The sequence below is a fragment of the Notolepis coatsorum genome, assembly GCF_963971535.1.
Source record: "Notolepis coatsorum genome assembly, chromosome: 10".
NCBI classification, from domain to species: Eukaryota; Metazoa; Chordata; class Actinopteri; order Aulopiformes; family Paralepididae; genus Notolepis; species Notolepis coatsorum.
In genome coordinates, this window is record NC_140174.1 from 46,222,569 (window position 1) to 46,246,961 (window position 24,393).

General features: G+C 46.4%; 1 protein-coding gene across 8 annotated transcripts in view; it reads right to left on the minus strand.

Moving 5' to 3' along the window:
* Nucleotides 1-12,699: 12,699 nt before the first annotated feature.
* Nucleotides 12,700-24,393, minus strand: part of rnf157 (ring finger protein 157) — a 48,079-nt gene continuing 36,385 nt past the window's right edge. For 2 of the 8 annotated variants that reach the window (XM_084322819.1, XM_084322818.1), the window contains exons 15-19: nucleotides 24,124-24,335; nucleotides 20,982-21,047; nucleotides 20,746-20,791; nucleotides 18,135-18,245; nucleotides 12,700-15,523 (exon numbers count right to left, since the gene is read on the minus strand). In XM_084322819.1, the coding sequence (XP_084178945.1) occupies nucleotides 15,375-15,523; nucleotides 18,135-18,245; nucleotides 20,746-20,791; nucleotides 20,982-21,047; nucleotides 24,124-24,335 (584 nt within the window). In that variant the 3' untranslated portion in view covers nucleotides 12,700-15,374. Of the gene's footprint in view, nucleotides 15,524-16,724; nucleotides 16,760-17,270; nucleotides 17,317-18,134; nucleotides 18,246-20,745; nucleotides 20,792-20,981; nucleotides 21,048-24,123; nucleotides 24,336-24,393 lie in introns of all 8 variants that reach the window. The other 6 variants (XR_014620157.1, XR_014620156.1, XM_084322822.1 and 3 more) reach the window with 6 other exon arrangements.

A 24,393-nucleotide genomic window follows, 5' to 3' on the forward strand; every position in this document is an offset into this window, starting at 1 on the left:
AACATCGTCCAGACACGGGCGAAGCAGGAGGCCGGGACCCCGGAAAAAACCCAGGGCGAGGACCCGGAGAACTGGGTCCGGGAGTCTGAGGAAAGAACCCAGTAGGGGCATAGCAGCCAGGGGTGTTGAAAACGGGTGCAGAGGCCCGGAGAGGGGGGGTGGGGATGGGGACAGAGGCCCGGAGAGGGGGGGTGGGGACGGGAACAGAGGCCCGGAGAGGGAGGCTGGACCCGGGGACAGAGGCCCGACGAGGGGGGGTAGGGATGGGGACAGAGGACCGGAGAGGGAGGCTGGACCCGGGAACAGAGGCCCAACGAGGGGGGGTGGGGATGGGGACAGATGCCCGGAGAGGGGAGGCGGGGAGAGAAGCAGGGGGTTGGTCAGGAAACCTGGAGCCAAGGGGCGAGGGTAAGGACCCCGGAGCAGGATCCCGGACGAGGGACCCTCCCGTCGCCGGACTAGGAACTGGATCGGGGGAGCCGGCACGGAGGTGCGATGGCGACGACCCCCAGAATAGGATCCAGCGCAGACCACGGCGAAGACCACGGCGAGGACCACGGCGAGGACCAGGGCGCCGATCACGCGTAGGGCTGGACCAGACGGGGAGCCAGGACCAGTCGAGGAGCCAGGACCAGACGGGGAGCCAGGACCAGTCGAGGAGCCAGGACCAGACGGGGCGCCAAGACCAGTCGAGGATAAGCCAGGATCAGACGAGAAGCCAGGACCAGTTGAAGAGCGGGGACCCGGCTTAGCAGCCGGACCAGGTGTAGAGGCTGGGCAGAGGGTGGAGACTGGACCAGTCTCTGCGGCGAGACGTGGCGTAGGGGCTGGAGAAGGAACCGTAACAGCCGGATCTGCCCTAGCAGGAACTAGGCTGGCAGTGAAGGTTTGGTTAGCTGCCTGTGCAGTGCTAGGTGCCGGTACCGTGCTACCCGCAAGGGCTATGCTAGCCGGGGCTACGGAAATAGCTACCGGAGCTACACTAGTGGCAGGAGCCAAACTAGCTGTTGGGCCAACGCTAGCTGTCTGGGTTGTGCTAGCTGCAGGAATTGAATTTCTGCTAGCTGCAGGAGCTATGCTAGCCGGAGCTAAGGGAGTAGCTACCGAAGCTTCACTAGTAGCAGGAGCCACACTAGCAGTAGGGCCTACGCTAGCTCTCTGTGTTGTGCCACTCCTCTTAGACTTGCTAGCCTTGTGTGACTTGCTAGCCGCAAGTGCTACGCTGGCTAGGCTAGCTGCGCTAGCTATTGAGACCTGGTTAGCTTCAGGAGCTAGGCTAACCGTGGCGGTAATGCTAGTTGAGATGATCTGGCTAACTGCAGGAGCTAGGCTAACGGTAGGGGTTAGGTTAGCCGTGGAAGCCTGGTTTGCTGCAGGGGCTAAGCTAGCAGACGGGGTTGTGCTAAGTGTGGATGCCTGGCTAGCTACAGGAGCTAAGCTAGCAGACGGGGTTGTGCTAGTTGTGGATGCCTGGCTAGCTGCAGGCGCTAAACTAGCAGACGAGGCTCGCCTAGCTGTCTCCATGAGAGCACAAACCTGGTCCGTCTTAACCCTCATCTGAGGTGCCTGTGTAGGGCTCTGCTTCGCTACGTCGTCGATCAACTTCAACCAGAAGACCCATTTAGCAGAAGAGTAGCTGGTCAGATCCCCGTCTATCATACTATGAATGATGGTCAAAGTGTCTACCACCTTGTCTGCTGTGCTCTTGATTGGTGGCGTCATTCTGTAGCGATTGGGGGTGATGATGAAGGTGAGAACACAGTATGCAGACAAGGAAGAAGGAACGGAGGCAGAGACGAAGGGTGATGCTTAGAGAAGGGAATTTACTAACTCACAACCAAACTACAAAACAAAAGGGAGGCACAGCCGGGCTGGCTCTGGGACAAACACGGACTGATCACGAAAAACAAAGAGCACTAAAACATTGCTAATATAACATACTGAGGAACAAACTCACTTGACAGGACAACAAACTCACTTGACAGGACATAGGCACACAGGCACGATACGGGAACAACGCGGGGACAATGACGCCACAACAATCCAAACAAACCACAAGCAATAAATACTGACACTAATTAACACTGATTAATAATGGAAAACAGCTGGGGGAAGAAGGCACTAGAACTAATACAATAATCAACAATACTGGAACAAGGACTAGGCTAATACAAAACACAGAAACAAAATGCCAACACAGAGAACACCTAAACAGACAACACTTGTAACAAAGACACTAATTGCCACAACAGAATGTTGTTAATATGACCAAGCAGGGTCAATGTTGACTGCAGCTTCTGCAGGTGACCGCTAGATGGCGGCATGACACTGGGGCATTGATTCTCCCAGACATGAGCTGGTCTGGGAGTGTAACACCTATATTCACATTTACATTTACATTTACATTTAGTCATTTAGCTGACGCTTTTATCCAAAGTGACTTACAAGTTCTGTACAACAAGTCATCAGGAAGGGCACAACTCTATCAGCTGAGTAACAATGTTCATCAAAGTGTTGAGTGTTGAGTGTTGAGTGTAGGTTAGTTTATTAGGACAAGTGCATGACAGTAAGGTTAGTTAGGGTTAGATTTAATTTTTTTATTCAGATAATGGTTGAAGAAGTGCGTCTTTAGTCGACGGCGAAAGATTGGACGGGTTTCGGCTGTCCTAACTGGGGTGGGTAGTTCATTCCACCATTGTGGGGCAAGGACTGAGAATAGGCGACTTCTCTTTGATGACCCTCCCGGAGCTTGGATAGGAGTAGGTCTGAGGCGGCCAGAAGATGCAGAGCGTAGGGATTTTGAGGGTGTGTAGTTAGAGACCATTGACCGGAGGTACATTTACATTACATTTACATTTAGTCATTTAGCTGACGCTTTTATCCAAAGCGACTTACAAGTTCTGTACGACAAGCCATCAGGAAGGGCACAACTCTATCAGCTGAGCAACAATGTTCATCAAAGTGTTGAGTGCTACAGTGAAGGTTAGTTTATTAGGACAAGTGCATGACAGTACGGTTAGTTAGGGTTAGATTTTTTTTTTTTTTTTTTTTTTTTTAATTCAGATAATGGTTGAAGAAGTGCGTCTTTAGTCGACGGCGAAAGATTGGACGTGATTCGGCTGTCCTAACTGGGGTGGGTAGTTCATTCCACCATTGTGGGGCAAGGACTGAGAATAGGCGACTTCTCTTTGATGACCCTCCCGGAGCTTGGATAGGAGTAGGTCTGAGGCGGCCAGAAGATGCAGAGCGTAGGGGTCTTGAGGGTGTGTAGTTAGAGACCATTGACCGGAGGTAGGCGGGAGCGGTTCCCTTTGCCGCACGGTATGCTAGGTCGAGGGCCTTGAAGCGGATTCGTGCAGCAATGGGGAGCCAGTGCAGGTCCCTAAGAAGTGGGGTGACATGGGCCGACTTCGGTAGGTTTGAGATCAGGCGGGCCGCTGCGTTCTGAATGAGTTGAAGAGGCTTAGTGGCAGTGGCCGGGAGGCCAGCGAGCAGTGCATTGCAGTAGTCGAGGCGGGAGATGACTGTTGATTGGACGAGGAGTTGGGTGGCTTCTTTTGTCAGGAAGGGGCGTATCCTTCTGACGTTGCTCAGGAGGAATCGGCAGGTTCTGGTCGTCGCTGCGATGTGAGCAGAGAAGTTCAACTGGTCGTCGAGGACAACACCAAGGTTCTTGGCGGTCGGGGACGCAGTCACAGCTGCATTCTCGACTGTGATTGAAAGGTCGGTTAGGGGGGAGGATTTGGCCGGCAGGTGGAGCAATTCTGTTTTGCTTAGGTTCAGTTTGAGGTGGTTGGACGTCATCCAGGCTGAGATGTCGGACAGACAGGCCGAGATCCGCACAGAGACGTGGATATCTGAGGGAGGGAAGGAGAGGAAGAGTTGAGTATCGTCGGCATAACAATGGTAGGAGAAGCCATGAGACGTGATAATGTTACCCAGTGATTTAGTGTAGAGGGAGAAGAGAAGGGGTCCTAAAACCGAGCCCTGGGGGACACCCGTCCGCAGGGGGCGGGTGGCCGACAGGGTCCCTCTCCATGACACTTGGTAGGAGCGGTCATTGAGGTATGATGACAGCCATGTCAGCGCAGAGCCAGCCACTCCCATTCCTGCGAGGGCCGCAAGGAGGATCTGGTGGTTGACTGTGTCGAAGGCTGCAGATAGATCTAGGAGAATCAGGACAGAGGAGAGGCCTTTCGCTTTTGCTAAGTGAAGTGCCTCTGTGACCGCAATGAGGGCTGTCTCTGTGGAGTGACCAGTCCTGAAGCCTGACTGATTAGGGTCTAGGAGGTCATTCTGTAAGAGATAAGTAGTAAGTTGGTTGGATACAGCACGTTCAAGTGTTTTAGAAAGGAAGGAGAGAAGAGAGACAGGACGGTAGTTGCCTATGACAGTAGGGTTCAGGGTTGGTTTTTTTATGAGCGGCGTGACTCTGGCTTGTTTTAGGGAGGTGGGGACCACCCCCGAGTTGAGTGAGGAGTTGATGGTTGCAGTTAGGAATGGGAGGATGTCTGGTGCTATGGTCTGGAGGAGTGGGGAGGGTAGCTGGTCCAGCTGGCAAGTAGTCGGACGGTTTGACGTTACCAGTGTCAGGGTCTCTGCTTCTGTAATGGGAGAGAAAGATGACAGAGTGAAGGATGAGGTTCTCGATTCAGCATTTGGAATGGGTGGGGGTTGGGAGAAGGAGCTGCGGATGTTCTCCACTTTTTCCTCAAAGAAGATCGCAAAGTCTTCGGCAGAGAAAGATGAGGGAGGGGGGGGTGGGGGGGGAGTGAGGAGGGAGGACATGGTAGCATGCAGTTTGCGAAGATTCTTGGCAGAGGCCTCGATCCTATGGTGGAAGAAAGAAGCTTTGGCATTAGTGATGGTTTTGGAGAATGTTAACAAGAGGTTGTGATATGTGTCGATGTCAGCAGTGAGGCGTGACTTTCTATACTTCCTTTCAGCTGCTCTCAGGACCTGTCTTTGTTCTCTCACTGGATCTGTCAGCCATGGACTGGGTGGGGAACGGCGGGCAGGTTTCTCAACGAGGGGACAGAGCTTGTCGAAGGAGGTTGCCAGGGCTGAAAGGAGGGTGGAGGTTGCCATCTCTGTGGAGAGAGCAGAGAAGGTGTCACTCAAAGGTAGAGCGGATAGTATGTCAGAGGAGAGGGTGGAGGGGGATAGGGAGGGCAGGAGCGGTTCCCTTTGCCGCACGGTATGCCAGGTTGAGGGCCTTGAAGCGGATTCGTGCAGCAATGGGGAGCCAGTGCAGGTCCCTAAGAAGTGGGGTGACATGGGCCGACTTCGGTAGGTTTGAGATCAGGCGGGCCGCTGCGTTCTGAATGAGTTGAAGAGGCTTAGTGGCAGTGGCCGGGAGGCCAGCGAGCAGTGCGTTGCAGTAGTCAAGGCGGGAAATTACTGTTGATTGGACGAGGAGTTGGGTGGCTTCTTTTGTCAGGAAGGGGCGGATCCTTCTGACGTTGCTCAGGATGAATCAGCAGGTTCTGGTTGTTGCTGCGATGTGAGCAGAGAAGTTCAACTGGTCGTCGAGGACAACACCAAGGTTCTTGGCGGTCGGGGACGCGGTCACAGCTGCATTCTCGACTGTGATGGAAAGGTCGGTCAGGGGGGAGGATTTGGCCGGCAGGTGGAGCAATTCTGTTTTGCTTAGGTTCAGTTTGAGGTGGTTGGTCGTCATCCAGGCGGAGATGTCGGACAGACAGGCCGAGATCCGCTCAGAGACGTGGATATCTGAGGGAGGAAAGGAGAGGAAGAGTTGAGTATTGTCGGCATAACAATGATAGGAGAAGCCATGAGACATGATGTTACCCAGTGATTTAGTGTAGAGGGAGAAGAGAAGGGGTCCTAGAACCGAGCCCTGGGGGACACCCGTCCGCAGGGGGGCGGGTGGCCGACAGGGTCCCTCTCCATGACACTTGGTAGGAGCGGTCATTGAGGTATGATGACAGCTATGTCAGCGCAGAGCCAGCCACTCCCATTCCTGCGAGGGCTGCAAGGAGGATCTGATGGTTGACTGTGTCGAAGGCTGCAGATAGATCTAGGAGAATCAGGACAGAGGAGAGGCCTTTCGCTTTTGCTAAGTGAAGTGCCTCTGTGACCGCAATGAGGGCCGTTTCTGTGGAGTGGCCAGTCCGGAAGCCAGACTGATTAGGGTCTAGGAGGTCATTCTGTAAGAGATAAGCAGTAAGTTGGTTGGATACAGCACGTTCAAGTGTTTTAGAAAGGAAGGAGAGAAGAGAGACAGGACGGTAGTTGCCTATGACGGTGGGGTTCAGGGTTTTTTTTTTATGAGCGGCGTGACTCTGGCTTGTTTTAGGGAGGTGGGGACCACCCCCAAGTTGAGTGAGGAGTTGATGGTTGCAGTTAGGAATGGGAGGATGTCTGGTGCTATGGTCTGGAGGAGTGGGGAGGGTAGCTGGTCCACCTGGCATGTAGTCGGACGGTTCGACGTTACCAGTGTCAGGGTCTCAGCTTCTGTAATGGGAGAGAAAGATGACAGAGTGAAGGATGAGGTTCTCGATTCAGCATTTGGAATGGGTGGGGGTTGGGAGAAGGAGCTGCGGATGTTCTCCACTTTTTCCTCAAAGAAGATTGCGAAGTCTTCGGCAGAGAAAGATGAGGGAGGAGGGGGTGAGGGGGGAGTGAGGAGGGAGGACATGGTAGCATGCAGTTTGCGAAGATTCTTGGCAGAGGCCTCGATCCTATGGTGAAAGAAAGAAGCTTTGGCATTAGTAATGGTTTTGGAGAATGTTAACAAGAGGTTGTGATATGTGTCAATGTCAGCAGTGAGGCGTGACTTTCTATACTTCCTCTCAGCCGCTCTCAGGACCTGTCTTTGTTCTCTCACTGGATCTGTCAGCCATGGACTGGGTGGGGAACGGCAGGGCAGGTTTCTCAACGAGGGGACAGAGCTTGTCGAAGGAGGTTGCAAGGGCTGAGAGGAGGGTGGAGGTTTCCATCTCTGTGGAGAGAGCAGAGAAGGTGTATATTTTCATTCAAACTTTGGTGGACGCTTAACACTTTGAGTGCCGGGACACGTCTTTTCACGTCTTTGCTGGCCATGCTAAAGTTGCCGGGGGACGCTGTACAGCGTCCTTATATCAATATTTCAAAAATCTGCGATCGGATTCATAATGTCCCTCCGCTGGCCTGAGATCCACCAGCAGGACCCACTGAGCTCTCTGGCGGTTCAGGAGCGCCATCTGGTGGCCGATCGGCGCAATCGCCAAAACAGGATGTTGAATAGAGGTTGTCATGACGACCGTAGTACTTCCGGGCGCTCGCTATGGTTCATGGGACTCTGGCTCGTCACGCTACACGGTGATCGATTGGCAATAACTCGATAAACAACATGATTTGGACGTATATACCATTATACAAGCTGGAGATGGACCGGGTAAAAATATATCCCATAATGATAAAATTTCTACTCGACGATGATCGCCCAACGGCGCGCGGAGACTGGGGTGAGTTTCAGCGTGTAACGTTACCGTCTTAGATACTAACTGCTATTATCAACATTTTACCCACATTAGATGATTGGTATAACGCTGCCCACGGAATTATAAATGCCCCCTCGCCCATCCGGTCAACATCAGATGACGTGTAGTAACTTCTAGAAGTACGTCTAGTTGGAATTTTTTATATCGCGCTGATTGCCATCAAACTGTATTTCATCATCAATATAATGCATTTGGGGCTATATATCACGTTCTGGAGAAAGCTGCAGAAAGAGATGAAAACATACTTATACATTAGACCATACTTTACTATGAATATGTGAATGAAAAAGTTTAACGTTGCTACACAATGAACAATACATATAGGACTTTGAATGGGCCCTAATAATGGCAATGTAGCAATAGAATTTAAAAAGTTATAGCCCTGCAAAGAAGGGGACTTTCTCCATAGACAAATAGCGCTGGCAATCTATGGTATATCATGAATTTAACCTTAGGCAACCAAAGTGTTAATATCACTCATGTTGGATAATACATACGATACTGTACATTTTAACGATTTGAGGCTTTGTTTCCAGAGTCTTTAACTATCTAAGTTTGAATCTGATCCAAATCGTATCCTATCATTATCCTAGTGATTATTCCGCTGATAAACCAAAGATTTTGATAAATGAATTAAATAAAAAGAACGATTGGAAAGGAACGGAGCCAAAAGATCCAGCTCCCTTCAAAAAGCCATAATTCCCATCACTAGTATCGATTATTGATTTTGTGAAGTGACACAGTATGGACATCAAATATCGGACCAACCTGAGACCAAGCCCACAGACGTATTGTCACAACCTGACATGATTTAGGCTTTCATTCAACCCCAAAGGTAAATTCTGACATGCTTTGCTGTTATGCATGTGTTGTATAAGACCCCGCTGACAAACACACTTTACAAACGTTTGCTTATTGAATAATTTTTTTAAGTAATTAAGGCGGTCAGGTGGCGTAGCGGAGATTGTGCTCGTCACCAATGCAAGAGGCTGCGGTCTCGACTCCCGGAGAGTCAGCATTGCCTTGGCTCGGGCTGATCGCTATACTAACTCGTTTGGCTGAGTTAGGGGGAGGGGAGCCGTGGGTGGGTCCTGGGCGTTGTGGACAGCGACCCCTACAGTTTGGTCGGGGCGCCTGCTCAGCGAGGGTAGGATCTGGAGAGAGGTAGTGCGACCTTCCACACGTTACACTCTCCCAGTGAGAATCTGTGCGGCCAGGCTGGCTGCCGGCTGGCTGCACATGCGTCGGAGGAAAGCATGTGACAGTCTCCGGCCTCTCGGACCAACAGTAGGGGGGAGTGCGCGACAACCAGGAAGGGGGTTGGGAATTGGCATAACGACTAACAGTGGGATGGGAGAAAAATCGGAAAAAGAAGGAGGGGGGAAAAGATAATAAAAAAAAAAAAAAAAAAAAAAGTGACAATAAAGTTGTTTAATTGACGGGAGAAAAGTTGCTAAAGTCTATGTATTGTGATGGGACCGGAAGAAGTCTACACGTTGGAAGATGTAAGCGGATATGCCGCCTCCACATTGTGCAAGTGCACCAATGGGAGCATACATCATTCTAACAACATGCTGATATACAGATCACACAAATGTAGTTGCAAAAACCTTTTATTTAATGGTGGGACCAATTGCTACTGTTATGTTACAAGAAGTGATTATAACAATGTTTTATATCTCTGTAATAGGGTTAGGGAGTACATGGTTCAATGTATACATACCTACCGTATATATATATATATATATATCTGTACATATAATCCTTTTTACATACAGTATCTGTAGATTCTATATCTATATCTGTACATATCCCTTACCTACTCTAACTAGTTACGCTGGTGGCCAGTACTACCATACTGTAGGGCCTACATATTAATATTACAACTCTGTATATATATCTGATTAACACTATACTCAGTAGTACTAATTTGTCTATTTTATACCCAGTTTAATCTCCTGTACATTGTATATTACTGTTACATTTACACTCTAGTTGGATGCCAAACTTATTTTTGCTGTACTGTATTTGTGCTGTACAATGACAATAACGTTGAATCTACTCTAAATAGAAGTCAACATACCATTGATAAAAGCATGTTTATAGGTTCCATTTAGTTGTACATACTGTTTACATTGTTCCATATAGTATACTGACATAATGCTTGAGGTCAGTTGCACTCGCAATTATGCCACATCAATGTGGAACGCCCTACCCAAAGCTGTAAAGCAGGGCTATTCAACTAAATTGTTCAGGGGGCCACATTGTCAGAAACCCAAGGGGCCAGGGGCCGGACTGCCACGGCGCCTCCCCGTGCTATGAATATATGTACACTTGACACAACACGCAACCACATTTTCACAACTTTTATTTAACTACATTGCAAAAGTAGTATACTTTTCAAAAAAAGTGCTTCATTTATGTGCCACATCTGCAACATCTCCTGCAAAAAGTGCTTCATTTATGACTGTGCAACAACTGCAACATCTCCTCCTCAACATTTCAATATAAAAATAAAATAAAAAACAAACAAGTGCATGATGTGCATCTGAACATTCTAACATTGACACTTGAACAAAAAAAAACATTTATAGTGCAGCTGAGCTTATGAAAAAGTGCTTCATGTCTGTGCAACAACAGCAAATCACAGCATCTTATTAGCACTTATTGTCCACTCTTAACTCTCAAACATCAGGGGGGTGGGGGGCAGACAGGCCTAGCCTACATACACACATCTAATGAGAGAGATTGCACTTCTTTGACTGGGCAATGGCAGAGAAAGAGGGTTCATAGGAAGTGAGGGCTACCCGCAAACAGTGATGCAAATGCTCATTTGTCAAGGAGGCACGTTGCTTGTTTTAATGGCATTCATGTGAGAGAAACTGGATTCACAGGTGTATGTTGAGCCAAACATTGTTAGCACAGATATTGCCAGCGTTTTTATTTTGGGGAATGTCTTGACATGAATACACTTTATCCAAAATGTTGTGGTGGATTCATTCTCAAGTGCCTGCTTCAGAGCAGATGATGCTTGCATGTCAATTATTTCAAGTTGCAGGAGACCTTCATCAATGTGAAGTGATGCAAGGAACTCTTGTCCTTTTGTGGAAATAGCAGCTACATTGGCAAATGGGTTGCTCACAAAATGCATCAATTCTCTGGACACGTCAAATTCATCAAATCGACTTGCAAAGTTTTCCCTCAATTTATCAATGAAATATGTCATTAATTGAGTGACGTTTGGCTCAATTGTGCGTGTTAACGTTGACATGAAAAAAAAAAAAATTATCATGTAATCTTTGGCGGGCCGGTCAGAATCATCCCGCGGGCCGGATCTGGCCCGCGGGCCGCCAGTTGAATAGCCCTGCTGTAAAGGAATGTGGATCACTACCCACTTTCAAAACCACTCTCAAGGGACACCTACGGGAGACTGCAATTCAAAACTGGCCCCTGTAAATGTCCTAACCCAACCCCCTCCAATGTACAGTAATTTACCTAGTATGGTTTTGTCAATAGTCCAATGTACAATTTTGCTTGTTTGTACAGTGTCTCCCCCCCCCCCCTCAATGTACAGTTTTGCTTGTTTATACAGTGTTTCTCCCCCCCCCCCCCCCCCCAACCACCTCCAATGTAAATTACCCAGTATGGTTGACAATATCCCAATGTACCCAACCCCCCCCCACACAACCCCACCCAACCTCCTCCAATGTACAGTTTCTACGTCAAATGTATATACTCCCTTTTCTTGACTCCTTCTGTATCACAAACAGTACTGTATTTGCAAATCTGGTATGTCATAAATGTATAGATGTAGCAGTACTGAATATCTGTATGTCATGTATGTCATATATGTCCTGATGAATTGAAAATGGGGGACCCTGATGTAAACAAGACGAAAGTCTTTCTCTGGTCTGCATCCCCTTAACAATTGTGTGTATTGAGCTGTACTGTATTGTACCCATTCTGCAATCTGTTAATAAAGTTTTCAATCAATCAATCACTACAATCAAACAGAAACACATGCAGTACTGATAAATAGCCACAAGATGGATTTGGTCCCCTATGTGTTGTCTGTGTTGTCTGCCAACGGTTGATTGGGGGTAAAGGGAAAAGGCTGGCCCAGTATCATTTACCTAACATTTACATTTTGTCATTTGGCAGACGCTTTTATCCAAAGTGACCAGGTTCTGTACGACAAGTCAGCAGGAAGGATACAACTTATTCAGCTGAGTAACAATGTATAAACACTAATGACTTCACCTTAGTGGAGGTAGCGTCAACACAGAGCCACCTTTTAGATCTTGAAGGGAAATACACCCTGAAATATAATTCACACGTTATTTCTATAATGCTGTACGGCTCCGTTTGAATTTGTGAACATGATCAAAACTCTCTTTAAGCTGAACACCAGAGATACAAGCCCTTAGTGATGTCGTCATCTTGTTGTTGATTTCAAGATCCAGGATCATTGGAAGAGCTCAATGTAAATGCTGTTTTAGGGTGGGATTTTCCCTTTAATGGTCAGTCTGCTCGCTGCCTGAAATGAAAGGTTCCGCCTACGATGAACATCACACCTATTCTTATTGGGTTACAGAAGAGGAAGATGAGGAGGCGACGCAATTGGACAGTTTGAAGGATGGTTGAGAGATGATTGGGGGAAGAGGAGGGCGACAGAGGACAAGCAGATCAAGTTTATACCACGTTTAGGCTTGATTATAGAGGATGGTGAGAGATGGGCCTCACGGTTGAAGGTGGACTGAGGCGGGTCAGGAAGTAAGGTTAATGTGAACTGAGTGCCTGCTGCTCAAAACAGTATCAGCAGTAGAGGGTGTGATGCCGGCTGGCAGACATCAGGTAGTGTATCCTCTCTATCCCTGCCTCTATCTGAGAAAGTAGAATTTGATTTCAGGGGAATATTGGTCAATTTGGTCTGAAACCATGTTAATTATTTAATGCAGACACCGCCAGACAGGCCAGGAATCAATGTTAGTCTAACTGTAACATATCCGGTCACACCTCCGTTTCTACCGCCATCTTGATCTTGCCATTTCAAGGTCAATCGTTCTCTGGTCTTTAATCACATTCGACAGCATGTACATAGACAGGACGATGGTTTCGTTGCAAAAACTTTATTGTTCTTTTGATGTCGTCATGATCATTTTTCAATCTAAATTCTAGAAAAGTGGGTGGAGGAGGACAGGGACCTTGTTCCTTTGATATCATACTGTAAATGGTGACAAGAGAATGGCTTAGTCTTAACATTCTGACTGTGATGTAGCGAGAGCCGTGGCGTACTGTATGCAGCTATGGATAAGGAAAAGGGTATTTCGGTGTGTCTCGTGCAACACACCGCCATGTAAAATGACACCGTACCTCAATATATAGTGCATTACATTTGACCATAGCGCAATGGTCAAAGGGCGCCATGACCAATATATATATATATATATATAACATTACAGAGCGTTACGGCGGGGCGAACCATGTAGGCGTTTCCAACAGGGGTGTGTTCCATTGTAAGTATTCTACAGAGGGGTGCTGACTGACCTAGACTAACATGCTGACTCTACAATCGCCTCATGCACCGCAAAGTGTGCTGTCAAGGAAACAGCCGGTAGTGCATTCAATGTTGATATCGTCCCTTTTAAGTCATGTGTTTGTATGCAACAGTGTTTGTAGGCATGTGCATTTTCCTGTGTGTGTGTGTGTGTACTGTACATGTCGTGCATGTCTGTATGCACGTGCTCGTTTGTGTGTGTGTGTGTGTCTGTAAACCATGACTAATTTTCACATATTATCATCCACATAATAATAAACAACACAGTTTTTGTATTTTTTTTTTTTTGCAACAAATAAAACACAGATCATATAACATCAATAACAGGTGAGCTATACACTAAAATTAATACAAAATAAAACTAAACTAAAAGGAGTTTTCACAAATGAGGAGAAGAACGTTCATCCTGTCTGTTGAACAGCCCAGGGCTCGGTTAGCATGTCAGGTGAGTGTGAGGTCAAGCAACATGTCAAATAACTACAGTGTGGCCAGTGTGACAGTCTTGACTTTACAGATCCCCATGTAAGGTGTGGTCTATTAGCCTTAAGTCCCTTACAATAGCAACAAAGAAAACACAGTGTAAAATGTACGCTGAATGAGATAATGTTAGCCAGCCAGTGCAAACACTTTACTTGGACCAAGTTTATACCTGTAATGGATATGAGAGCTTTCTTTTGGAGGGAAAAGGGAAGAGGATGCAGCTTGAGCATCTTTATTGCTTTGTAGTATCTTTGTAGTTGTGTGGATCTCCGGTCTGATGGAGATGATTGACCTACCTCAAGCCCCACCCTCTTTTCTTTGATCCTCCAATCACAACTGTTGCTTCAATCACAACTGTTGCTTCAATCACAACTGTTGCTTCCCTCAGAAGCAACAGTTGTGATTGGAGGATTGAGAAAGGAGGGCGGGGCTTGAGATAGGTCAATACTGACATGCTAAGGCTGGGTTTGGAGGAGGACAAGCCGGCATGTCAGAGTGGGGGACGAGGGGGGGTTTGGGGGGAAAGGTTCAACATGGCAAGTTTCATGAAAGGGTTCATCTAGTTTGGTTAACAACTCATCCCCCAAAAGACACACACACACATACACACACACACACACTCAGACACACACACACACACACACACACACACACACACACACACACACACACACACACACACACACACACACACACACACACACACACACTCAGACACACACACACACGTTTAAAATACATTCTCCTTCTTCTAAGTTCCATTTATCATCACTATCATCATCATCATCATCATACATTCTGTTTGAGATATTTTGTCTCCTTTAACGTTCCACTTCATGTTCATTTTGACCACGGTCCACCATTTTTAAGCTCATCAACCATGTCAACCATTTTTGGGTTTATCTTACAAATCCAGACTTTAGTAAGTCTTTCACTGAGTCACAATCAGAGCGGGTTTGTTTTGGGTTGTAAAATCACCACGGGAATGAGAGAGAGACATCAGTAGAAGTGAGCAGAGACATCAGAGAGCTGCATGCAAAAACCAGGACTGGAGCCTCCTGATCCGTAGAGAGGGGTCAGTCCAGTCCAGTCAAGCCAAGTCTGGTAAGGTAGCCCGGTGTAGCTGATTTAGATTATTTTCTTTTTTTCATCTTTAGAGTGTTCAACCACTCATTGAACACATAGCAGAGAAGAAGTACATTAAATATTAAATCCGATTGCAGATCACAGTAGCCCCTGACTAGTTGGCTGGTAATAAAGAGGAGGAGACGAGAGAAGAGGACAGGAGAGGAGAAAGAGAAACGGAGGAGAGGAAAAGAGAAACGGAGGAGGAGAAAGAGAAACAGAGGAGAGGAGAAAGAGTGCATTGCAGACAGAGTCTCAACCACGCACCTACCACTGGTCTAACCAAAAGGCAAGCGGTTAAATAAAGACATTTACTGGTAAGCTAACATAGGAGGGGCAGACTAATCTGATGGAAGTTCTTTTTTTCTTTTTTTTTCACAGCAAGAAAAATGTGGGGCAAAGGAGCCCCTGCGATAAATGTGCTCGGATGACGACGGAAGGGGTTGGTCTTGTTTTTCCAGTTCCTCTTCTTCTGCTCTCAACTCTGGACGAGAAGAGTCCCATCGTCAGCGAAGACAATCACATTCAGTCCAAGACAAGCGTCGTAATGGAGGGTCTCCGCGGCCAGTGGATACAGTCTCCAGCATGTGGCAGATAGCGAGCTGACACTGGACGGATAGGTTTTAGTGTGTGTTTGTGTGTGTGTGTGTGTGTGTGTGTGTATGTGCATGTGTGTGCGTGTGTATGTGTCTGTGTGTGTGCGTGCATTACACAATGAGTGGTCCGCGGCGGGGATGTTTCGGACTCTGGCCGTCCATAGGCTCCGCCACCTGCTCCTCCAGGTTAATATTACTGGTGGATGCGTGGTGGGGGAGGGGCTCCATCACGGGCCTGTACCCCCCGAGATACCTCAGACCTGAGAGAGAGAGAGAGAGAGAGAGAGAGAGAGAGAGAGAGAGAGAGAGAGAGAGAGAGAGAGAGAGAGAGAGAGAGAGAGAGAGAGAGAGAAATGCATCTTTATGACAGGCCCTTGTGCTGTGATGTAGTAGTTGACATCACTCAGGGACATGGCTGCGTTCCATGGCTTATTGGGGGGGGCGAGGGGTCAAATTAGGATCTATCAGGCTGCATGCACAATATCCATTGGCGTGACTGGGACCTCTGTATCTAAAAATGAGGGCTGTCGGGGTATATCTCTGAAGCAGATTGCCCATTCAATACCACCAACACGTTTGTGTATATACTTAGTGTTATTATTATTCTATGTGTTGTTTTTGGTTAGAAGCGCCACAGCAGCCCGTCTAACCCACTTACACAGCAGTGGCTACCCAGCTATGAGTAGGGCGTGTGAGATTTAAAGGTGCACTATGTACTTTTTGGGGAGAGGAAGAGGGAGGGGGGGGGAAATGTACAGTATGGTATATGTCTTCATAACTGAATAAGCAGATAATAATAAGCACTGTCCTCAGAGGAAGATTGGTGGGTCTTTGGGGAAAACTGTCACAGTGCCTCAAAATAATTTCGTTTTGATTCATGGTGACATAAGATAGAATAATTGTGTAGATGTACATGTATAGTAAATATGTTTTGTAAACTAATTGCAGGTCCTGCAAATGTAAAAACAAATCTCCTTTCCCTTGAAACTGCATAGTCCACCTTTAAAATGAGCCCAGAAACAATTTGAGTTCGTAGACTAACACCTAGTTGGGGTCTGGGCTTGGTTCTGCATGTCTGCAGAATCAGGGAGAATACTACCCAGCAAACACTTTGGCCAATGTTCTATTGGCCACTGGGCCAGTCTTTAGACCAATCATTTAGATAAGATGAGGATTTCAAATACAACTGCTTCAACTATCGGCATACGCACTCCAAACAGCGTCCTCAAAGTCTCAGGTAAAGTCTTCCTACATGAGGATTTACAGGTTGAATGGCTCAGTTGGCCTGGACTCAGCTTGCTTGCTTGCTGGGTGCCACTGCAGTGAAATCATGCTTGGACATCTAATACGGGGGGTTAACGAAAGCCGGGTAAGTCTTAGAGTGCAGGGCAAAGAGAGCTACAACATGTGAGGCTCTGGCGTTAGCAGCATCTAATCTACCAGCTAGCCGCAACTCCATACCTATTCCTCAATGTGCACTGGGCACGAATCCTCATCTGTCCATCCGAAAGAGAGCGAAAGAAGGGAGGGAGGGAAAGAGAGAGAGAGAAAGAGAGGAGAGAGCAAAGGGAGAATATCCAGAAAGAGACAGAGGAATATGAAATGTCGGGGGGAAAGGAGAAAACCGGAGAGAGAGAGAGAGAGAGAGAGAGAGAGAGAGAGAGAGAGAGAGAGAGAGAGAGAGAGAGAGAGAGAGACATAACAGAACAGAATACTTTTACAGCACAATACATCACACAACATCCACAACAAAACATCAATGGTTGGGGTGGGGTTCAGGGACATGGACGGGGGAGGGGGGACGAGGGGACAGGTGGATACGAGGCAGAGAGGTGCTCGACTGGTGCAAAGCCAAAGCATACTCGTTGGTATACTGGGAGTTTTTCACCCAACGTACCTTGACTTGACACTTCAGTGATGCGTACGCGCTAATGGGTGTGTTAATAATACTGTAGTAACTTATTTGTATCCATATAACAAATAATAATAATAATAATAAAACAATACCTTTTGCTCTCATTGCAGTAACCCATCCAGCACTACAACTGTACATCTATGAAGCGAGGGAGGAGGAGGAGGAGGATGGAGGAGAATGAAGGGGTTTAAGAATGAGTTGCAGATGTTTGGCAAAGCGGCTCGGAGCTGGCAGACACTGAACATGAGCTTGGACTCTGGGATGGACCAAACACACACACACACCTCCACACACATCCAGATGCATACACACAACTACAGGAAACTACATGCAGGAGGCGCACGCATTAAAACTGACATCCCCTTTCACACATACAGTACGGTACACACACAGCTTTTTCTGGGGGGGGGGGGGGGGGGGGTTGTGGGGAGGGGGGGGCTGGGGGAGCACAGACCCCCATTACTCTGAGAAAACAACAACAACAACGATCAACAACACGATCCACCACAACACCAAAGGGGGGGTAGGGATGAAGAGAAGGAAGGCTGAAGGCCCCAGTTCTTCATGCTGGGCAAAGACAAACTCTACACGCTCCTCTGGAGTCGCTCTACAGTTCACTACAGTTGAGTGTTTTGGACGGAACACTGGTATCTTTTGAAGTCTGTGAAAAGCGCGTCACAGGTACTGGTCCCACAACTTCCAATGCTACTTCTGTTTTTTTGCTTTAACTGGATGAGATGAGTATTCGTCAATGTTTCTGACAACCAAGTCGACTGACCATTCTCCTCTCCTGCCTCACATAATTCCACTTGTGCTCATGCAATGCTTTTAACTGTAACGCAACTCTTCTCTGGTGTCGTCCCTCATCCATCTCCCCCCAATCTGAGCCCAGTCCCAACATTCTCATGCCCAGTCCTCAGCTCTCATTGGTCCATGTTCGGTAGGTTGCCACTCACCGGCGAATCGGCTGTCGGGAGCCTGCTCATTATCCAACCCCAAAGAGGGCGTGTCACAGAGGGCGACGCCCTGATTGTTATTGGCCAACTCTGGACACCTGCTCCGCCCACCTGCAAGCGAGGGCAAAGGTCAAACAAGAGCAGCCAGGCACAGCAGGGAGAGTGGGAGTGGGGGGGGGGGGGGGGGGGGGGGGGTGTCAGAGGTGGGGGGGGGGGGGGGGGGGGGTTGCATGGTCATTGGGTGGTCATGCTGGAATGGCAATGATAACACATTATTGCATGATCATTATTATTCAATTATTCAAATGTATGAGAATAGTGTTTATCTAATTATTCAACTGTATGAGAATATTGTTTATCCAATTATTCAGCTGTATGAGAATATTGTTTATATTATTATATTATTATTCAACTGTATGGGAATATTGTTTATCTAATTAATCAACTGTAAGATAATACTGTTTATCCAATTATTCAACTGTATGATAATATTGTTTATATTATTATTCAACTGTATGAGAATATTGTTTATCTAATTATTCAACTGTATGAGAATATTGTTTATATTATTATTCAACTGTATGAGAATATTGTTTATCTAATTACTCAACTGTATGAGAATATTGTTTATGTAATTATTCAACTGTATGATAATACTGTTTATCTAATTATTCAAATGTATGAGAATACTGTTTATCTAATTATTCAAATGTATAAAGCTAGATTTAGATAATACAAATACTTTAAAGGTTGATAAAGTACAGTATTTCTGCCTTTTCAAGCATGACCAGATACTGATAGAAATGATGTGCGTGTGTGTGTGTGTGTGTGTGTGTGTGTGTGTGTGTGTGTGTGTGCGTGTGTGTGTGTGTGTGTGTGTGTGTGTGCCGTGTGCGTGCACGTGCATATGTGTGTGTGTGCGTGCATGCTTATTATGAGAAACTGACTGAGATGACTGAATGATTGGCAGCTCAGCAAATAGACAGGGCGCATACAGAAGCTGGCACGCAGGGTTGGTGCAGATGCACACACATGTGCACGCAAACACACATCCTACATTATACACAGACGCAGTGTACGATATGTCAGGCAGCACAAGGCGTCTTGGTTCCTAAGGAGCCGATAACACATTAAAAAAACGTCGGTTTTCACTGATTATCTCTGTTTGGCTTAAAGGTATCAGGATTTAGAGACACACAAACACTCACAAACACACACATACACAACACGACAATCCACAGAGAACCACAGACTCCCATCTGCTCCACCACACATACTGTATTTGAGCTGTACAAGGGAGCACCGTCATGTGAGCCTCAAGCTCTCTTTAGTCTGACCTTGAGACAGAGAGGGGTGTGGAGGTGGGCACAGGACGACAAGAAATATAACTCACACATTCCATTCACTCCAACTCTGTCTCTCTCTCTCTCTTACACACACACACACACACACACACACACACACACACACACACACACACACACACACACACACACACACACACACAGAGACAAAGACAAATATAGCATTCCATAGAAATGTGGATGGAGCCCATAAATAATCTTATATCATGATGCAGCAGGTAGAAATCACATGCAGGCTGCAGAGCAAACAAGACTACAGGAATGGTAAAGGTGAACCTCTCTCTCTCTCTCTCTCTCTCTCTCACACACACACACACACACACACACACACACACACACACACACACACACACACACACACACACACACACACACACACACACACACACACACACACACACACACACACACACACACACACACACACACACACACACACACACACACACACACACACACACACACACACACACACACACACACACACACACACACACACACACACACACACACACACACACACACACACACAGACACACACACATACAACATTTATAAAGGGGTGCAAATCCCTTGCATGCAGATGCAGATCACTATTAGTACACAGCAGAACCTCTTTTATCCAAAGCTTTCGACTGTTGAAAACTGAGCCATGAAATGTGACGATGATACAAATATACTGTGTTGAGTGTTCTCTCTCTCTCTCCCTCTCTCTCCCTCTCCCTCTCCCTCTCCCTCTCCCTCTCCCTCTCTCTCTCTCTCTCTCTCTCTCTCTCTCTCTCTCTCTCTCTCTCTCTCTCTCTCTCTCTCTGAGTGTAATGGTTTGAATTTCTTTGCTGATGTGATTCACGTCAGACAATAGGGTCTTTGCACACGTCACCCATACGTCTATCATTATGTGGTTATTGCTTTTCCAGCCAGTCTTACAGCGTTTGCAATGAGCCCCATCTAGAGGACGATGTCTGACACAAGATCCCTCATCATGTGGGTCGTTATTGACTGGCCATGTGAGTAAGTACTGCATTAATATTTAAGAGGAACATTCGCTAAGCAATATTTGAGAGGAAATCAATGATTGTGTACAGTAGCCAAACATTTAGAGTGAATGCATTCAAATATTAGTGTTAGAGAGGCTTTGAGGCCTTGTGATAGAGGGTGTTTGTATTTCTTTTCCCATATGGCCAGAAGGTGGCGAGTGCAAAGGGGAGATGACAAGGTCAGGGGTGAGAGGTTAAAGAGTTAATTACCCTTCTCATGAGGGGAGGGACAGTCCTCCTCTGTGACATCATTTCCCTAGAATGGTGGGGTGGGTTGGGGGGGGGTGATAGGGACAGAGACTCCATCAATCACTATAAATAGAATTTCTATGAAATATTAATACATGTAAAAGAATGTATAAATAAATATAGACATGAATAGATAGCAGAGTATTAATAGATATTGGGGTATTAATCCCATGGAGAACATTGTTCATTATATTCACCTCTGAATCCTGGTCCTCTACTACTCCCCCAGAGTAGTTTTGTTCCGTCTGGTCCTTGGGAAGTTCCTGAACACAGATGAGGAAACGCATACACAGAGATCGTCATAGAAGTTGCCAATCGATTTCTCTCCAAATTCAGGATATCCTTATCCTCCTACCACCTATCTCTACACCTTTCCTACGTCAGTACTTCTCATGCTGAAGGACGGGCACCAGTGCCGGTCCCTATTGCTAAGGACACCCCGGGGCGTCTGGTATCAAAGCAGGCTATTCTTTCATTTTAGGCTACCATAGTTTTAATTGGGGCAGTCCCAATAACATGGCATGCTGTTTGCCAAGTCTCCCATTGCCCAGACCTTTCTTTCTTCAGATTCCGTTGTGCCAGTGTATCAGTGCAAAAAAATAAAGAATTAGCATGGATGAATACGGGTGGGCGGGTGAGAGTTGGGGGGGTGATGGGGGGCAGCGGGTAAAGGCTATGCGTTGTTTGTATCTCTTCAACCAATCACAATCATCTAGGTGCTAAGCTCTATTCCAGCTCACACTCCTACACAGAGCTGTCTCTACGTCTCTGTACATCACAGCCTCCAAAATTTGTCTGACCAAGAGAGACAGAATCTGTACCAAATACAGAGTATCAGAAATCGTTAAAAAAATTCGTTTGGAACAATAAACGCCCGCGCTTGAAGAGATCAACTGCCCAAAGGAGTAAACTCGATGGGGGCTTAGCATTTCCAGACTTTAAATATTATTTTCAAGCTTTCTCTCTGAGACCTTTGATCACTTGGTTTGACGCTCAAGCAGCTGTATCTTGGCGACCATTGGAGGAGAAGTTGGTGTCCCCATATAGAATTCAGGATATTGTGTATACCAACATATCAATTAAACAATGTAAATTACGATTTGGCCCTCTAGTAATCACACATGTGATCCAAACTTGGCGTGACACTCAGAAAGTGGGTACAAACCGCCATCAATGGCACGCATTCCCCTCTATTTAATAACAATCTTCTCCTTATTGGACAACAACCTATTACAGACCTGAGCATTGTACGGCCCGCGGGCCGGATGATTCTGACCGGCCCGCGAAAGATTACATGATAATTAAAAAAAATTAAAAAAAAGTTTTTTTTAATTTTTTTATTTTAATTTTTTTTTATGTCAACGTTCACACGCTTAGGAGCTTATGCTTATGCTTACGCTTATGCTTAGGAGACATGCTCAGAATATGTTGGTTCTCTTTGGATCCACCTACATATGTGAACAGACATTCTCGGTCATGACATTTACCAAGTCCAGGTACAGATCCTCTCTCACTGATGAACATCTGGCAGCTGTGCTTCGCATCTCCACCTCAGACATGCAACCTGACTTTGATGGACTTGTTAAAGCTCAACAGAGACTGGATTTCTCACACTGAATGAAAAAAAAAGAGCTGAAGAACACTAAAATGTGGAAATATAACAAGTGAAATGGGACACTTGATATTTTTTTTTCTTTTTTTTGCACAGTTCTGAAAACATTAATATAGGCATGTAAAGTAAAAAAGGCTACAAAACTGGTACACTTTTCTTTACACAGTTCAGTGACATGTCTTGTTTATTTTTGCTATAAGATGATGTGATGTCTTTAGAAAGCTAAGAAAATCCTTGTTTCAATAGTATATGAAACTCAAAATGCCCTTTGTTATTAATGTTTCACATTTTGTTTATCATTTTGGAAATAAATTATATTTGAATAAATTATATTTTTGAAAGCTAACCTCACCTTTTAATTGCCAAATAATAACATACACTCTTACCAGGGGTCAAAACAATGCCATTTACTGCTTTTTATATAGAAATAAAATGTATATTATGCATAATTGAGTTTGGAATTTTGGCCCGGCCCCCCAACATATTTTCAGTTGCTCATTCGGCCCCCTGGGGAAAATAATTGCCCACCCCTGACCTATTAGGTAACCTAGATGGGAAAAGAAAGGCATCCACACATTGGGGGATATCATCGATAACTCTGGTCTCCGCTCTTTCCAGGATATATCCAACGGATATGATCTCCCCGGAACCTCCTTTTTCTTTTATTTACAAATAAGAGCAGCTCTGAAGGCTCATGGCGTGCCATGGGACGCTCCACTAGTGCATCACCGCTTTCACAAATTCTTTTATGACAAAGAGACATCGAGAGGCTTCGTTTCTGACTTTTATCGCCATTTACTCATGACCTCGTATAAAGAGCTCCCCCTGGATACGATTTGGAGAAAGGATGTCCCGGAGTTGGATGTAGATTTTGATTGGGATGCAGTATCAGAAATCGAACTATAAAAGAAGGGATCTCTGTCTGCGTTCTCATCCAATCTACCGCACGTAGGGTGCCCACCTGTCACGCGATTCACGGGACAATCCCGATATTGGGACGTTTGTCCCGCGTCCCGCTACAACAAAACAATGTCCCGCAATTCAAAGATACTTTTTTTTTTTTTTTTTTATATTTTTTTTTTATCTTTCAAAGATTATTATTTAAATTTTTTTTTTAAATGTTGTTAATTTAATGCCTCGTTCCAATACCCTCTTATATTTAAAATAAAAAAATCGGGCGACGTCACAAACCAATGCATTGCGCAGCCGAGCAATAGTATCCAGCTGCAGGACCACAGCACCGACACACTCAGGACCGCAACACTTTGCGGACCCACACTCTCCAGACCCTCGCTCCCATTGGCTGATTTGGGTCACGTGACCGTCCCACCCAATGTCCTAAATCCTTTATAGTCCTCAGTGATGCAGTAGTCAAATAAAAAGTGGGTGACCTATGAACTATAGTCAATGATTAACACCAATAATCAACACTACACACACAAAAGTGTATAGGCTGGGTATTTCCTCAGGGCTTGTATTGTTTTATTTCCTCAAAAATACCCCATTGTCCCTCTCTCTTCCCATCTCTCCCAGCCTCTCTCTCTCAACACATGCTCCCATCCAATGCATCCTTCCATCCGTCCATCCTTCCTTTCTTCCATCCATCCATCCATCCATCCATCCATCCATCCATCCATCCTTCCATCTTTTCATCCATCCGTCTGTCCGTCTGTCCCTCCCTCCGTCCATCCATCCATCCATCCTTCCATCCTCCCACATGGCCTCACCCCGTCCTGCTGCGAGGGTCCTCTTTCCATGGGGGCGTCCTGGTTCTCCTCCTCCTCTGCTTCTCCCCCTTCCTCCCCATCGGGCTCCCCCTCGGCCCCGGCCAGGTAGGACCCTGACATGGAGGACATGGTGTCAGTGCTGATGTGGGAGTGCTGGGAGTGGGACGAGGCCATGGACATCACTGACTGGGCCAGGCTGCTGCTCACTGGGTCTGACAGACACAAGAGACACATGCTGTTCTCCATCCTGCTTCTCATCAGCAGTAGAGA